This window comes from Psittacula echo (genome assembly GCF_963264785.1).
Source record: "Psittacula echo genome assembly, chromosome: Z".
In the NCBI taxonomy this organism is placed as follows: domain Eukaryota; kingdom Metazoa; phylum Chordata; class Aves; order Psittaciformes; family Psittacidae; genus Psittacula; species Psittacula echo.
Genome location: NC_137742.1, coordinates 36,403,731 through 36,422,627, shown reverse-complemented (window position 1 = coordinate 36,422,627; position 18,897 = coordinate 36,403,731). Strand labels below are relative to the sequence as shown.

Here is an 18,897-nt window from a genome sequence, read left to right as displayed (position 1 = left end):
TGGCCCTCCTCTGGACTTGTTCCATCAGCTCCATGTCCTTTTGATGTTGAGGACACCAGAACTGCACACAATACTCCAAGTGAGGTGTCACGAGAGCAGAGTAGAGGGGCAGGATCACCTCCTTCGACCTGCTGGTCACGCTCCTTTTGATGCAGCCCAGGATACGGTTGGCTTTCTGGGCTGCGAGCACACACTGAAGCCGGCTCATGTTCATTTTTTCATCGACCAACACCCCCAAGTCCTTCTCCGCAGGGCTGCTCTGAATCTCTTCTCTGCCCAACCTGTAGCTGTGCCTGGGATTGCTCTGACCCAGGTGTAGGACCTTGCACTTGGCATGGTTAAACTTCATAAGGTTGGCATCAGCCCACCTCACAAGCATGTCGAGGTCCCTCTGGATGGCATCCCTTCCCTCCGGCGTATCAACCGAACCACACAGCTTGGTGTCATCGGGAAACTTGCTGAGGGCACACTCAATCCCACTGTCCATGTCACCAACAAAGATGTTGAACAAGACCGGTCCCAACACCGATCCCTGAGGGACACCACTCGTTACCGGTCTCCAGCCGGACATTGAGCCATTGACCACAACTCTTTGCATGTGGCCAGCCAGCCAGTTCTTTATCCACCAAGTGGTCCATCCATCAAATTGATGTCTCTCCAATTTAGAGACAAGGATGTCGTGTGGGACAGTGTCGAACGCTTTGCACAAGTCCAGGTAGATGACGTCAACTGCTCTGATAGATGACGTCAACTGCTCTAAGAAGCCACGATATATGAAAAGATTCCTCATGAACAATGTCCTTAAAGAGGGAATAAAATCCAGCTTCAACCTCTTAAAACTACACTGATTTTACAATAATAAAAAAAAATTCCGGCAACCAGAAAATATGCTAAACACAGTTAAGAAGTTAATCTCCTCTACTGTAAAGACAGTTTCCAATGGCTTTGGAAACCATTTCTAACTCAAGAAAAAACACTATCCCATTGTAACTCTAATTGACTACATGACAACTATTCTTACCTGGATTGAACAAGAAATTTTCCAAACTAGACTGTAGCTCCCTACAGCATGAATAAGATCATAAATATGATGTCCCTCTTCTTTCCAGCCTTGAATTCTGAACTCCGCTAACGTAAGAAACGAACAAACAGGCAGAGGACAAGAAATACCCCATGTATTTACTAACTACATTTTTTCCTGTCTTATCCAAGTGCAGCTATCATTTCAGGCTATCTTTGTAGACACGCCATGAAGAACATGAATTATGAGCAATAAGGATCCAGAAACATTAGCTAACCTTAGGCATGGCTACACAGACAAATTAATGAAAAGTTAAGGCATGGATTTACAGAATACCTGCAGAAAAACCCAACGTAGTTGGTTTTTTTGCAGATTAAGTAAGAAAACTCCTTCAAAAAAAAAAAAAAAGGTACCTCACAGAAACAATTTTCAACTTGTACAGAAAGCATTCCTACCGGGAATTCACACAAAAGTACTAATGAGCTGTAAAGGTACACTGTAATTTACAGCTTATTAATTTCTTCAGGCAAACAAGCCCACAGGTATTAGCCATAGTCATCACACCACCTACTTCAGGTAGCGTTCTATCAATAAACAAGAATCAGCAACTTTCAACTATTTGAATATTAAATATATTCTCCTCCCCATCCTTCTTACTTAGACAAGCTGCTTAACAAGATTTCTTTCCCTTAATTTTATGGGAAAACTAACTAGAAGATGGCAAGCAGAAAGGCACAAAGACATAATAATTCACTAATGCAGGGCTACAAAAACCAAACAGGTTTCATCGCTGAGGGGTGATCACTTTTCCAAGTGATTTTACCACTTGTGTAGAATCATCTTTTTAAAGACAAAAAAAGTGTCAGTGTCCTTAGATATTCTTTGCTTGCAGTATCTATAAATCTCATTCAGTGGAGAAACTTTTTCTGCAAAGAGTTTATAAACTTTGCATAATCTCATCACCACTGACACATTCATCTAAACTCCCTATTACCAAAATTATCCTCATGTCCCTCGTTACACAAGAAGAATCAAGGTTATATGCTACTGGATAGAAAGTGTTTAGATGGCAAGAATGTCTGTATACATTTGTCTTAATTTAATAACAGGAGTTTATTACAAAGAAAAATACAACCAGGTGAACGTACAAAAGTTAAGAAAAATTTATTAGTGTTAATTAATGCTTGAAGGTAGAATTATGCTTCTTTCAATTGGACCCATTAAAAGGGCTTTAACATAGATTTGCACAGCAAGCTGAAGATTTTCAACCGCACTTAATGAGGCAAGCTAGTACTATTTTAACCCCTCTGGAGTATAATCAGTTGATAAGGTTTTGAAACATTACAAGGTCTAGGACAAAAGGATTAGCTTTAGTTCTTCCAGATCAAAATTGAAATCTAGTTAATTAACAATGTCACAGAAAAGGTTTATTGCTACTTTTACACATCTTTAATTTCATCTTCTAAGGAACACAGGTGAGGATATTTTAATTTATCTATTGCATGAACGGCAGAAGACTGAGTTCCCTGCTCCCACATTATCCTCTAAATTAATTGTTTAAATTCTAAATTTTTAATGTATTTTTCCAAAACCCTCCTCTTATTAAAAAAAAAAAAATCAAACACAAAAAGAACCAGTGATCTATTTGAGACATATACAAATATTATAAATTAAATATACCAGGTGGAAAATGTTTCCAAAGAAAAAGGAGAATGAAGAAAAAGATCTGCAGCCTTCAGAAGAAAAATAATAAAAATTGTAGGACAGTAAGTTATTTACCTAAAGGCAGCAGTTAGAAATTCTTTTCCTTGAAACACACATAGAAATTAGGACACATAACTACTGAGATAACTACTGAGAAAAGAGTTTTGAGCCACTGTGTAAACCAAAAATGACAGTAATATGATCAGTAGAGCAATCTAGCCACCAACCTCAAAGGAGTAAGATTTTTACCACACAGCATGTAAAATAAATAGATTTATATCAGATGAGGCACAGCTGTGACTATCGAGACGAAAAGTTACCAACCAACTACAAAGGCAACAATTTAAAAAAAGATGCAATAAAGGGAAAAATACAATGGAAAACTCCAATAAAACTAATTCAGGTATCAGTAACAAATATCTACATGCATCTCACCTAGGGTGTGAAGAATATGCTTTTTTACTAGTAGAATTTTAAAAGGGCTGTTAAGCAAGTCAGGACAAAGTCTAAGCAGAATACAAGAGATGAAAGATTATAGCAGTTTCTCGTTCTAGGGTTCTGTTGTTCTGTTGTTTCTGGCTGCAACGTTAACTTGCATACATCTCAAATTACAAGATACGTCATTTATTTGCCCTTTTCCCCTTACTCATCATGGAGTCATATAATCAACTGCTCACGGCCACTTAGAAACTCCTAATAAATAAATGCCCTATGACAAATTATATTTTGCAACTGTACAAGGTGGGAAGGAGAGGGGAAAATCAACAGAAGAGACAATTGGATAAAAGTCACCTTCCTAAATGTAACAGATTGTCAGACTGCAATACACAACTTTGAAGTCTTGCTGTCTATACTTTACAGAAAAGAACTTTCATTTACATCACTGCCAAAACTCACAGTTTTATAAGCAACCTATCAGCATGTTAGCTACACAAACATCTTTTTTCCCCTTAGATGAACAAAGAAAGAACAATCCAAAATATAAAATAAACAAGAATGCTCCTTACCACGTTGTTGTCTGTGCTAGCTCCAGTCTTTGTTTACCAAACCACCAAAACCATTCAAAAAACTCCAAAATTTATCCTCCTCATTTCAATACTGTGGCATCCTGGCCAGCAGATGAGGTAAGAATATCAGAATAACACCACCCTTGTATACAGCTTTTATATATAGCACTGGCCATTGGCACTATCTGGTGCCCTTCACAACCTCCTCTCAGTCAATGATGCTCTAAGGGAACCTATTTGAAAGGGCTGCATTACAACATGCATTAAAGTTGCGATGATCACCAAAAAAAGCAGCTTCTGTCCTCCTCATTTGTTAACTCTTTCCATCCAGTTGCCAAGCTCTCCTCCCCCAGCTGGCATTTTTCTTGTTTCTAGTTATATTTTCAGCCTTTCTCCGCTTCCAGATGATCACTCCATCACACTATCAAGTTCAGATTTCTGATCAATTTCAATTTCAGCTTCTGAAATTTATCTGAAACCACAGACAGCAATCTCATGGAAATGCATGCTACAGGTTTAGAAGCTGTCACAACAGGCAACTCTTCTTGAAAGCACATTATTGCACATAAATTCTTATAAAATTCTTATGCAGGAATCTTCTCTTTCAGCTAAGGATAGGATAAAAATGCAGGAATAATCATAAATTGCTGGTTTATATTCATTGGTTTTATTTTCACTCTCCACAACTACCTGAAAGGAGGATGGAACAATGAGGTGGCTGGTCTTCCAAGTAACAAGTGACAGAGCGAGAGGTAACAGCCCCAAGCTGTGCCAAGGGTGGTTTAGACCGGATACTAGGAAAAATTACTCCACTTAGAAGGTGATCACTGTTCCCTGCAAACAGGCTTCCCAGGGAAGTGGTGGAACCACTGTCCCTGAAAATGTTCAAAAATCGTGTAGATGAGGCCCTATAAGACATAATTTAGTGGTGGTCTTGGCAGTCCTTGGGTAATTGTTGGACTTGACGATCTCACAGGTCTTTTCCAACCTAGTTGATTTTATGATTCTATAAAAATTATGTGGATCCATGCCTCAGACACATTACAAATCACACCTACAGCTATGACGACATGACAACTCACAGAAACTTCCACCACTGCTCTAATACAAAATAAAAAGATTAATAACCTCCTTTCAGACAAACTCTTTCACGCAGAGTTGTGGTCAATGGCTCAATGTCCGGCTGGAGACCAGTAACAAGTGGTGTCCCTCAGGGATCGGTGTTGGGACTGGTCTTGTTCAACATCTTTGTTGGTGACATGGACAGTGGGATTGAGTGTGCCCTCAGCAAGTTTCCCGATGACACCAAGCTGTGTGGTTCGGTTGATACGCTGGAGGGAAGGAATGCCATACAGAGGGACCTCGACATGCTTGTGAGGTGGCCTGATGCCAACCTTATGAAGTTTAACCATGCCAAGTGCAAGGTCCTACACCTGGGTCACAGCAATCCCAGGCACGGCTACAGGTTGGGCAGAGAAGAGATTCAGAGCAGCCCTGCGGAGAAGGACTTGGAGGTGTTGGTCGATGAAAAAATGAACATGAGCCGGCTTCAGTGTGTGCTCGCAGCCCAGAAAGCCAACTGTATCATGGGCTGCATCCAAAGGAGCGTGACCAGCAGGTCAAAGGAGGTGATCCTGCCCCTCTACTCTGCTCTCGTGACACCTCACTTGGAGTATTGTGTGCAGTTCTGGTGTCCTCAACATCAAAAGCACATGGAACTGTTGGAACAAGTCCAGAGGAGGGCCACGAGGATGATCAGGGGACTGGAGCACCTCCTGTATGAAGACAGGCTGAGAAAGTTGGGGCTGTTCAGCCTGGAGAAGAGAAGGCTGCGTGGAGACCTCAGAGCAGCCTTCCAAGTATCTGAAGGGGGCCTACAAGGATGCTGGGGATGTAGTTACTCATCAGGGACTGTAGTGACAGGACAAGGGGTAACGGGTTCAAACTTAAACAGGGGAAGTTTAGATTGGATATAAGGAAGAAATTCTTTACTGAGAGGGTGGTGAGGCACTGGAATGGGTTGCCCAGGGAGGTTGTGAATGCTCCATCCTTGGCGGTGTTGAAGGCCAGGTTGGATGAGGCCTTGGGTGGCATGGTATAGTGTGAGTTGTCCCTGCCCATTGCAGGGGGGTTGGAACTAGATGATCTTAAGGTCCTTTCCAACCCTAACTATTCTATGATTCTAAAGACGTGTTTCTTGTCAGGCAGCAGGTGTATCAAGTTTATTTTGAACAGACCAGAATTAGGTAAGCTCTGGAAACCTCAATTTACACCACTGGCTACACAACTTACCTCAATTCAGGCAAGACTTAGTAAAGGCAATCAGAAAAGTGAGAAATTCACTAATGATCTCCATTATGGGGCAGAGCCTACCTTCAGCAAGTTTGCTGATGACACATAACTGGGAGAAGCGGACAGAGGGTCATGATGTCAGGCTCAAAAAATGGGCTGAAAGGAACCTCATGGAATTCAACTATGGAAAATGAAAAGTCCTGCACTTGGGGAAGAACAACCCCATTTGAAATTTACGGAGAAAAGGAAGGTGCAATATTTATTGTTCTCTTCTGTTTCTTTCATTAGTGTTGGATTTCCTAAGTACTGTATTTCAAATATTAAGAAGGCTTCAAGAGCCTTGATTACTTTTGAAATAATTATTTTTATTTTTTGGGATACGTGCTCATATTTCCTCAATTTCACCGAAGGCTTGGCCCAACACATTGGGTTGATTTTTTTGTTTGTTTGTTTGTTTTTACTCAAGCACAGCACTTGTTTTGCATCAACAGCTCAATTGAGAATATACATAATACTTATGTATGACATTTTGGATTTGCAAGTATTATTTTACAGTTTATGCTAACAGCTAACTTAATAAATATTGGTACAAGTGAATAACACTAAAATACATAAATGTATTTTAGCTGTATTGCTTTTAGTATTCTACATGTTTAGTTCTCATTACTATAGTAAATGTTTATTTTTGTATGAGTCAGGATGGCAAACCTTTCCAAACCATGGAGACATTACAAACCTAAACATAGTCGGAATTCATCTAGATTGAAATCCAAGTTTAGGTTTGTCTATTAGGCAAAATAAGGCAATGAACTGATAAAACTTTACAGCAAAAGTTTCCTCTAAAATCACAGGAACTTTTTAGGTGAAAGGTCAACAGTCTGAACAACTCAGAATAGCTTAATACTTTGTCAGAAGGTTATCTTCTCTGAATCACCTGCAACTTTCACCTTAAGACACAACAGCAAACTATTTGTTCATCTTAGGAAATATAAATGTGATGCCAATGACAGAATTCTTCTGAACTGCTCTATTTAAGCATAATACTAACCTGTTCTAGGGTTTCTATTTTGCTGTCTTTAGCTTGCAAAATCTCTAAAACCCTTCTGTCCTTGACTTCAGCTTTCTGTTTTTCTCTGAAAAAAACAAAAAAAAAAATAGACACTTTATTAGTCATAATTTGCAGTTAATAATTTCATTTTTTCATGTCCTGATAATGAATGTCATTTTAAAGTACAGAAAATTAAATTATCTGAAGATGACAGGCCTTGCAGAATTAATCAGTGAGCATATGGCAAGTGACAGCAAATTACATCTGTAAACAGCTAACACAACTTTGTTCAAAAAGAAACAGAAGCAAGAGATATTAAAATACATTTTAAGCAGCTGAAATTATCTGTCTTATTCTCTTCCAAATGCAGGAAGTGTACTTGTCCATAGGCTTACCAAAATTCTTTTTTTCCTACTTGGCAATATAGAGCTACTAAGCTGCTTGGCTTTGTGAAGTCCTTCTCTTAGCTACGTAGCATTTCCATGTCTGAAACAATACTTATAAACATCACAGATAACTATTTTACTATTTTCAAGATGAACAGAACCTGTAACTTTTTCGGGGGGGAGGTGGGAGGTGAGAGCTAAGACAGTTTAGAAGCTTGATAATTGGGATGAATAGGACCTCTCTATATGGTTAACAAGTGCAAGGCTATAATAATTTCTGCAACACTTTGCAGAAAGCCAGCTCATGAGTCATTAACATTTTGTTTAACAAAACAGCTCATCTAATTCCTATCCTGCTTCTTGACTGAGTTTTAAATGTTGATGCCCTTATTGGATTCTGGTTTTTGCAGAAAGAAAACAAATGTTGTGATAGCAAAGCTACACAGAGATCTTTAGCACAAGACTGTGGCATTTCACGACATGGACTCAAGCTGATGCAGGGACTCAAATACTCGTTTATTACCACCAAGCCCTTTTTATCCCCTTTTCAGTACTTTCCCAACCTGCACATACATACAAAGTTCAATCTCATCGGCCACTGTGAAACTCCCCAGGTAAATAGTCCAATCACAATGCTGCAGAACCTCTCACAACCCCCACATCCTCTGGCCTCCAACTGAGATTCCCACCACAACTACATCCTGGCCCATCCTTCCAAGGCCTGCTTGTTTACCTTTCCAGTCCTTCAACGTTCCAACTCATTGCCCCAGGGCTTGTCATGCACCAAGGCCTCAGAGCTTATCCCCAAACTGTTTTTCATGTAAATCCTATCACCTTCACTCCCCACATAAGACAGCTAAGTTTCTATCATGTATCTCTGACAAAAGGTCTGAGAAACACATATTCCCTAAAAATAGCCAAATACTTCAGGCATTCCCACCACCACAGGTGACAAGCAGAAAAAAAATTCATTCAGAATTATTCCTGCCCTCACAGTACACTTAAACTTACATCATGGCTGGATATAAGTCACTCCTGGAAGTCAGAGAATACTACTTGTACAACTTTCACTCTACTGAAGTGAGAATGTTTCAGAGGTGGAAGGGAATGCAAGAGTGGTACCTTTAACTCTGTAAACCTGATCAAAAACAGATGAGAAGATCCACCTGTGCACAAAAGGCTTCATCTGGTGAAGCACTCTGTAATAGTGACTAACGAGGACAGTAGATATACGGACAATTACTTTTCTCCACTATTATGTATTACTGCATATTCTATTGCTATAAGTGTTTTTAAAGGCTAAACTACACTGCCCCCACAGGCCATCCAATAACATGCTTTTTTAAAATAAAGTTATATGATTGCTAAAGTACCTAGTCTTATCTTGAGTAAATAAAGAATTAAATAAAAATGGGAAGGAATTTACAGCAAGATTTTGGGAAACCAAGGTCTCAAGGCATCATAACTCTAAGTAGTGCTCTTGTACTGCAAATACAGTAGCACTGATGTGTTGCAGCATTTGAATAAAACTAAGAAAAACCTAGATGTAAAGACACATATTTAAATTATATTTACCTGGGAGAAATAAAAATACATGGAAACTTAAGAAGTTATATGGCATTAAAAAAAAAATCTTCCATAAAGAACATCATTGAGCAGCTGTAATGAGCAGAGATAAATGAAACCATGAATATTCAACAAGTATTCCAAAAGACATTTCATGTCTGAAAGTAATTTAACATTTTAACTGAAACAGAAACTTAACAGAAAAGTGCACATCAGATCCTGACCTCAAAGCATTTGACCACCTGCAATCAAAAACATCAAGGAATGTCACAAAAGGTTGCTAGGAAGACATGAGCAATGAAATTGATAGTACAGCCAGTTTTTCATAGTTTCTCTTTGAACATTTACTAAAAACTGGACTAAGTAGACTGCAGTTAGAGAGATTCATGCAAATATGGAGTTACCTGATGTATTTCAAAGGTTACACTGTGACATCCTTTAAAAAAAAAAAAAAGTATAAAAATGGGAACACAAGAGAGAAAACAACAAACAGGTTTCACAACAGACCACAGTTAAGGTAACTGACCCACCCTGCTTATAATGCATAATTAGTTTACAGAAATCCCATTCTTAGGTTTTAAAAAATGGTAAAAGACATCCTAGTAAGTTTATAAAACTCAGTAAAACATACTAAGAAACTTTAAAAATTAGCAGTTAGTAAGGGAAAATGTCTGTAAATAGACTGTTTGTATAATACTTATCACAAAAGTTTGTTATCTTCCTGAAACATGCTGTTCATTACAGCTACTGAACATAACTCCAGAACTCAAACAAAAAATGCTCTAGTATAAAAATACCAATGCTTCTTCATACTTAATTACTTTGCTGTGGGGTCCTTAATGGCTATCAACAATTACCCTTTTTCAAAGATAAAAGCTGCAGCACACAAACTCCAAACATTTTGGGAAGGAGGTATCTCCCATAAGCACATTACAACATAATCTATCCAAGGAAGTAAGAGACCTATATTAATCTATGTCTTAACTGTCAGTATCATAACACTCCAAATTTTCTCAGGTCTTAATTACAGCTAGACAATTTAAGAATATAAGACTAGAGACATGCAGAACTACTTCATCCAAAATTTAAGAGCTTCACAAGACAAAAGGGAAAGCACATATCTACTACAAAGTACTAGAATTGTAAGGTGTAGACACAGAAAAAATACACACACACAAGCTCCACAAACCAATGAATACCACTGCCTCCAGCCCTCAAAAGCATCCTGACCTTATCCACTAGCTGTCCTATCAATTCTTTGTTCCCACAGTGATACATTTCCCACTCCATTTTAAATCACCTGTTTAATGTTATATTTCTACTTTAAATCATTGCTCTAACCACTCATTCTGTATCGACACCCACAATATTCCACTGTCTTCCCAACTCTTCTAATCACTACCTCCTCTCACAAACTCAGCCTTTTTTAAAAACAAGGCACAGTTAAACACAAATACTCAAAAATTTACTACCTTCTTAACTCCGCTATGAACTCATCACTTTGGATTAACTGATCTGAAAAACTGATGGGTAAGGTAGATTTCCCAAAGCAAGGCTCAAAATAACTCTACCACTTGGAGTACTGTGTACAGTTCTGGTGTCCTCAGTATAAGAAGGACATGGAACAAGTCCAGAGGAAGGAGATGAGGGTGATAAGGGGGCTGGAGCACCTCTCATATGAAGACAGATAGGCTGAGAAAGCTGGGGCTGTTCAGCCTGGAGAAGAGAAGGCTGCGTGCAGATCTCATAGCTGCCTTCCAGTATAGGAAAGGGACCGACAAGGATGCTGGAGAGGGACTCTTCATCAGGGACTGAAATGATAAGACAAGGGGTAATGGGTTTAAACAGTGGAAGTTCAGGTTAGATATAAGGAAGAAGCTCTCTACTGTGAGGGTGGTGAGGCACTGGAATAGGCTGCCCAAGGAAATTGTGAATGCTCCATCCCTGGCAGTGTTCAAGGCCAGGCTGGACAGTCTTGGGTGACATGGTCTAGTGCGAGGCGTCTGCCCACGGCAGAGGGGTTGGAACTTGATGATCTTAAGGTCCTTTCTGGCTCTAACCATTCAATGATTCTACAACTATGGTGGTTTGTTTGTGGGTTCTTTTTAGTTTGGTTTTATTTATTTTGTTGTTTGTTTTAGAAGAGAGAACGGGAAGAAAATGAATAAGCCAGCCAAGAACCAAGCAAAAGAACAAACTGCTCTGGAGAACTGAAAAATAGTATGTGCAGTTAATTCTGCTGTATTACTGGTAGTCAGGAATTTATGGAGCCACATGACTTTACAACCAGGCAGCACAAAAGAAGCTGGAAGAATAAAGCCTGGGACTAGAGAGAAGAAACAGACTGTTGTTAAAGCAAAAAATGTGCTTGTAACACAGGCACATAGTAGTCAATGGTTCAAAGTGCATTTCTAATTAAATGCAGTTATTTTCCCTGTTTATCTGATGCTCAAACAGTCCTTCAAACAAAGCTGTCAAGGAACAAAATTTATAAATACAGCTCTATCATTATGATAATTAGGAGGAAAACTTTAGAGTAAATTCAAGAGGGTTGGCTTCCTGGGTTTTTTTTCAGACTCTCTAGACAGCACAGGCTGTAGTAATGCCCCCAAAAACAGTTCCACCAGTTACCATTCAGAGATAAACGTAAAATCCTAATTATCACAACTTACACAAACACTGAAACCTCATATTGAACATTATCAGCAGCTTCTGGTGGCATAGCATGGCTTCCAATGCTCATTACAGGACAGCTCCCCACAGACACCCAACGCAGTATGACAGACTGGATCTTATGTATCATATTTGGATCTGCTGTTGCGCCTTAAAATGAGACTTCGTAAGAATTACAGCAATCACCTCCTGCTTTTTAGAAGGGTAACAAATATTAAGAAAAAACTTCAACTGAATTTATTAAATGAGCTATTACATGTATTTACAATATATTTTAAAAAAATCCACTGGAATACTGGGGGGGGGGGAATCAGGCACTATCAAGAAGCTGATGATGATCAATGACGGAGACAAACTCCTGTTTACCTAATTAGAACCACTTATGAGCAATAATGATGTGACCTAAGAATATCTGCAGACTTCCTTAGAATGAAAAATGGAGTGAAGAGAGGCTGTCAATTTGTACAAGTTTTAAGCTCCAATCGGTTTTCCCATGAGTACTACCTATTTTAAATGTTTAACACAGATGTATTTAGCTACACAGATTATTGAGATCCAGCTTCACACAAAAATGAAGAAGCAAGAAAATATTCTTAAACTTCACACTTTTTCTATAAAGGAATTTTTTTCCTGTCTTATGCTATACACAACAGGACAGGATAATATTTTTGAGGTTTGGCACATTTTAATGGCTTGTCAAAAATGAAACATTGGACTATGAGTAACCATTAAACTATGAATAAGGTACTTAAAGATGTTAAAAATCAGAAATTTGCAGAAGTTTATAAAACACTATGCTTCCTAAAATTTTTAGCAAAGGCAGTCTGGGAAAAGAGGCACCTTGTATCCTATCACAGGTTTCAATCAGTCAAATTAACCATTTGTAAAGAAAAAGTAACTCAGAGGTTTATATATTTATGTCAGTTTTACATCAATTAAATCAAAATAATTTTAACTAATAAATTGAATTTGCTGTTTACATGTTTCATGGAATATGTCCTTCCAGTTTTACAAATAGAAGGATTTTAAAAAAATAAATAAAAAAAACATCTACAAATTTGGCTTTAAATAGAAAGTTAAAATTACATTGCAAACTTTGGGCTGTGTAATAAAAGAACAAAGGCTACATTTCAACAGCATACCTATATTTCAGTATACAACTAAAAATTAACTGCTTCTAGAAATATTAATTCTGAAAGGTCCTTCTTTTAATCTGAAGAGCTGCAGAACTAGAAAGGCTACAAAGTATCAGCCTGTGCACTGCAGCATTCAAGTTGATTATCATCTCTCCTGGTCTTAAGGCTTCTAACTATTTCACAGACAGACTTACACAAGTGCATACAATGTTGGTATTAAATAGATAATGAATCACCCATGTGCAAAGACAAGTTGTAGAGCACAGACTGTCAATGTTACTGCAAATAAGGCACCAATATTGTAATTTACTGTGTACAGCCACATCCCTGTGGTTGCGCAGTCTGTGGTTAGCAGAAACAAAGCCTATACCTCAATCTTTCAACTAGAAACCATACCGTGTTTTCGTGTACCTATTAAGAAGAGATTAAAAAATAGAACTAAAGTTTTCATTTAATAGGCAGTTTACTTTCACCTCAGATTCTAGAAGATCTTTATATTTAATGACAAATTATAATTGATGCACAGTATCATTTTTTTCCTTTAATATTTACAAACAGTACTTTAAGATTTAGACAGCATGGAGCAAAAAAGAATTTAAAATGATAACACATGTTTTGCACAGTAGTTATTTTCTATAGAAAAAACTGCATACACTTACTTTTGTTTCTTTATAAAAATAATTTAAGACCTAATTAAAGAAAAATTGTAAAATTAAATTATTTCCTTAGTAAATTATTTATAGAACTAGTTCTGTCTTCCATGGTATGTATCAAAATGTAAAACCATCATTACAGAAATGTAATTCTTCTTGCATCTCTAACTTGATTGCTTTAATTCATTAGACAATTTAAGGCCTCTTATTTTAAGCAATGTACATAAAATACTAAACATATTTTTACACTAGAGTAGTAAAGATAATAGTAACATTTTTCCCTAATAATTTTGTGAACATTTTTCATCTAAAATATATAAGTCTCTTACAGTGTTCAAAATATCAGCACTTCAGAACAGACTGCTTTAACATCTGCACATCACCAGGGTTTCCCCCAAGGATTTTTAAATGATGCCTGCCTGTGCTGAATAAAGTGCTAACTTGCACCTTGCATTTCAAACTGTGTCCTGAGCAGCCATCCAGTTGGTACAACACCAGCTGAATTCCCAAAGGCCACTGTTCAATCAGGCTTGACTGCAATTATCATGTCAATATTTTGTGCTCCGATATGCAGATATGCACACATGCAAACTGCATAAATACCTTCTTCTCCATGGAATGTTGACTTATGTTCAATGTTCTGAGAATTTTTAATGAAACAGGATATTAAACTTTCATCAACTGTAGAAAATCACAATTATTTGACCTCAGATAGAAAGGTTGTACTCTTATGCTCTATTATTCTGTCCATTTTATTGAGTGATAATAACTAGGGAGTCCACTTTATTTTAAACTCAGGTGACAAAATGGGAATGGCCTTTAAAAACACCTTAGATGTTTTTTACTTTCTCATTCTCTTGTCATTCTATTTCCTGTTAATTTGCATGAGAATAAAGCGATGAGTGGTTTAAGAAAGTTTCTGCAAGCTATTATCCCTTCAAAAGATGCAAGATACAGTTTTAAAAATATTTTTTAATTTACATTAGCAACCTATATTAATCACTCATACAGCACACTCTTTTACATAAAAAGTACTTGTCATTTTTAGTACATCTGCATACCGTGAGTCAGTGAGGAATCTATGTCAATTTGTTTAATGTTTCTTCCACAATTTGCTATTCACAGGAGTAGCAAACCACAATGTAAGTTCCTGTGATTACCTTTCCAAAAACTCTTTGGTTATTTCTAATCGCTTTCTCTTCAACCATGTTTTTACACGTGTACACTATGAAATGTCACTCCCCAGGAAGAACAACAAAATTCTCTCTTAACCACTGGCACTAACATTCAGGTTGCCACTGTTTCTTAGACTGGCCTGAAATGATCTGTTCTTGCCCTTTGCTAAGACTTGCAAGACAAAGCACACTTAGAATTTAGGTGTGGAAAAACATTTATATAAGGCAAGCTTGCCAAATGCAGCTATCTGCAAGGGTATCACCTACTGTAATACAATCCCCATTTACATCTACCAAGTCTGTGGTATCACTGCCACAGTTCGATCATTAATGAATCCTGCTACATCTCCCATCCAGAGGAAAGGGGTCAGCTAGCAGCCCTAGAAGAAAATTAAGAGTCAGTTGACCTGTCAACATTTCATGTATTGTAAGAGGAAAGTCTTAAAGGAGAGCTCTCCAAGTTTGCAAAAATATTTCAAAACCTTTGATACACTCACCTGAACCCCAACTCTATCTGAGTTTACACATGCATTTACCTGTAAAAGGTACTTTCTAACACTATTTTTTTCAGCTCATCATCAAAAACAACAAAAAAAAAAGTTTCAAAAGGCAGTGAACTAGAAATAGGATGCTCTTTATGTAATACTGAGATCAATAGTATTTAAAGTAGCTGCAAAGTATACGAACATGAGTAGTACTTTTACAATGGCTTGTTTGAAAATACCTGGAGGCTTTTACATATCCCAAAGGCATTTCTCATTTGCACAGTAAAGATAATTTTTTGTTTATATCTGAATATTAAAATGGGAATATAGCTACAGTTATCCAGCAAGAACTGCAAAGCCTGCTGAAATGTATCATTGATGTATTACAGGAATCAACAGTGTGGCCATAAAACGACACTAGCTACATTTTTACAATTTTAGGGCAGGTGAACTTCTATTTTGGGACCATGAAAGCACTTTAAAATAGCAGACAAATAATGGAAACCTACTATTAATTCCCCCTTATCTTCCCCAAATTATGCCTTCTACATTTGCCTGGTTTATTTGAGAAAAAGATATTCATAAGGAATTGTCTAATGCTACAAATATAAATTACCTGACTGTATGGCTAGTACTGCCTACACAATTTCTCCTAATACATATTTCTTCTCTTTTCTTCATTGCACATCCATGGTGTACAAGGTTGATAATGAACATCTTGCCCTTTCACACCAGCACCTTTCCATTGCTGTCACTGTTACCCTCCTGAAGAAAGTCTGGCTGTTGTTTTCATCAATTTAAAGGCTGAAATACACTGGACAATATTGTTTGGTTCATGGTATGTATGATCTCAGATACATATGACCATGCTTCAGTTCTGTCTGCTTCCATTACGTAGATGGCTTCTGATCTCAGGAAGTCTGTAACAAAGACATGGTGGGCACTGAAGGTTTCTCAGAATTCTCTATGGAGTTTGTGGTGGAAAGAACAGACTGAAAAATGAAGCTACGCAAGCATTGGTGGTATCCATGACACAAACAGAAACAACAAAATGCTTAAATATGTTTCATTCTGTTTGCATCTGTCTCAAAATCTCCAAGAAAGCCAGGGCAAGATGGAAAATGCTACCAGTTTGGATACAACCAGGTCAACATTGTTCTTAATCTCGATGAGAGCAAAAAGTCTCTTAAGACTTTAACTGGTTTTTATCACACTTCAGTGTAAATTTTCAGTTTTTAATTCTTGACTGATATAACCAAGTAAAATACAGAAAAATGGTTGTGACCAGCCCAGATCTCTCAAGTGAAATGCTTCAGGAATCATTTGGCTTATAACTCTTACTTGGTAATCCCATCTCTTCACCCTGAAAATACACCCTCTAAATACACCTATTTTGCCTAGATTAACAAAGCCAGAAAATCACTTGTCCTGGAGTTTTCTGGACAGCAGCAGTGCTAGGTAGCAGATCCCCTATAAATCTAATCAATGTATTGAAACCTAGATAAATTGACACTATAGTCTATTTATAGTTTATTTATAGTTTTTTATGCTTATAGATAAAAACAGACAAAAAAAAAAAAACCCACCCTGCTATAAGGTAATGAATAAGACAAAAACTTTTCTGAAAGCAGGAGAACGTGAATAGGTACAGTCACAAAAGAGAAGCTACTAAGGAAAAAATTATGGCAAGTTATAGCTGGAAAAGTTAGGAGAGAAAATATGGGGCTGCAATTTGGTTGTTCAGAAGATTCACAAGCAAATCTGGGCCAGAAATTATTTCCAAAGAGGCAATTAGACTGTTCTCAGGCAAAAGAGATGAAGCTACATCAATTAAAGAGAAAAATACATGTGTCGAGTCAAAGCAACCCCAAAGTTCAAAGTCATGATTTATAATAAAACTCCTATATACTGAATGGGTTTTAGCCAAACCTATTCCAGGATTCTCTGGCATAATGATAATACCTAAAAAAATGCTGTAGAAGCAATTTGTTCTTTCATTATTCCACAACTCTGAGAAGCATGGGAAAAGTATGATACAGATGCATAGCCTTGAGTTCACAAGAGGTGTTCTAAAGCATTAGTGTTTTTCTGAAAGAAGACAGCATGAAAAACTACACAAGCACCTTAAGAGAAGTATGTTGTCATACACACTGTCAGGAACAGTACCAATCACCAATCTACACAAAGTGCAAAGCATATAAAAAATACACCTTTACCTTCCTATAGAATAGGCCATTCCTATACATCACATTTCTGTAGCAAGTCTTCTGATAGGCTGAAGATGACATTATTGAAAGGGTTTCACAAACATTTCCTACCACTGTAAAAAAAATCAGCTCATGATCATGCTTGCAGCCATCAAGGTGGTATCTAAGAGCCCCACATTCTTTGTAGCAATTAGGATAATGCACACACAATTACCAATTTCTGTTCTAAATAAAGCATAAAATAATTTAAAGCAAGGGATAACTATCAAGCATAAACATATTCCTAGACAGGAAGAAGGATAAAAAAAGATGACAGACTGCAGCCTACATAGGCATACAATTCAAGAACTCCAAGTAATTAATTGTATTCATCATTATTTAAATGCATACTTTCTAACATCTCTATGCTTCAATTTGTCCTAATATCCTGATTATTTTTATATGCAACACAAATAAAAAATGTTAATGAGGCAGAACACCTCTGTTTCTACCCTATTAAGCTTCATGTGAAAGAGCAAAACTTTTCCATATTGTTCAGCTATCTATAAAACACGGTGTCCTGGGTTCAGCAGCAGCAGTCAGTTTTTCTCCTTCTTAGTAGCTGGTGCAGTGCTGTGTTTTGACTTTCGGCCTGGGAATAATACTGATAAAGCCAATGTTTTCAGTTGCTGGTCAGAATGTTTTCCCTAACCAAGGACTTTGTGAGTCTCATGCTCTGCCAGGGAGGAGGAGAAGCCAGGAGGAGGCAGAGACAGGACACCTGACCCAAACTAGCCAAAGAGGTATTCCATACCACAGCACGTCATGCCCAGGATGTAGAACTGAGAGTCCCCAGAAGGGCTGGATCACTGCAGGATGGGGGTGAGGTACCGGTCGGTGAGTGATTGTATTCTCTTCCTTGTTATTTCCTTTATCATTATTATTATTGGTGGTAGCAGTAGTGGTTTGTGTTATACCGTAGTTATTAAACTGTTCTTATCTCAACCCGTGGGAGTTGCATTCTTTTGATTCTCCTCCCCATCCCTCCAGGAGCGGAGGGAAGAAAGGTGGGGGGGAGGGGGGGGAATAGAAACTGCGTGGTTCTAATTTACGGCCTGGGCTTAAACCACGACACATGGCTAAGATAAACCAACTTTTTAAGTTTTTCAACATACTTGTGCTTACATATTGTAATGTATCTTTACATACATTAAATACTAAATTTATATATTTTAAGCAGTTCTTGCATTTTTTATGTTTGAAGAAGAAAGATATATAAGTGCCCTCCACTGCACTTACAGTGCACTCTAAGTGCCCTCATGAAATTATGACCAGATTTTATCATGAAACAAGTCAGTAAGAATGTGCATTTCAACATAAATGACAGATGCTGTTATTCTGTTCTTAGGTCTCCCTTGTGTAGTAAAATTACTTCCCAAATCACAACATTCAAGCAACATGAAAGTAATACACTGTCCTAACAGACAAGTTACCTCCCTCTGTAGGTCAGTGTCCCACTACAGAACCAGAAGTTATCTAACATAGCATTGGTGAACACATGTGAA

General features: G+C 37.6%; 1 protein-coding gene across 1 annotated transcript in view; it reads right to left on the bottom strand.

Moving 5' to 3' along the window:
* Positions 1 to 18,897, bottom strand: part of CNTLN (centlein) — a gene marked incomplete at its 5' end in the record, with an annotated part of 196,332 nt that overhangs the window by 153,975 nt on the left and 23,460 nt on the right. The window contains 1 exon segment of the mRNA XM_080637807.1: positions 7,073 to 7,157. Within this exon segment, the coding sequence (XP_080493933.1) occupies positions 7,073 to 7,157 (85 nt within the window).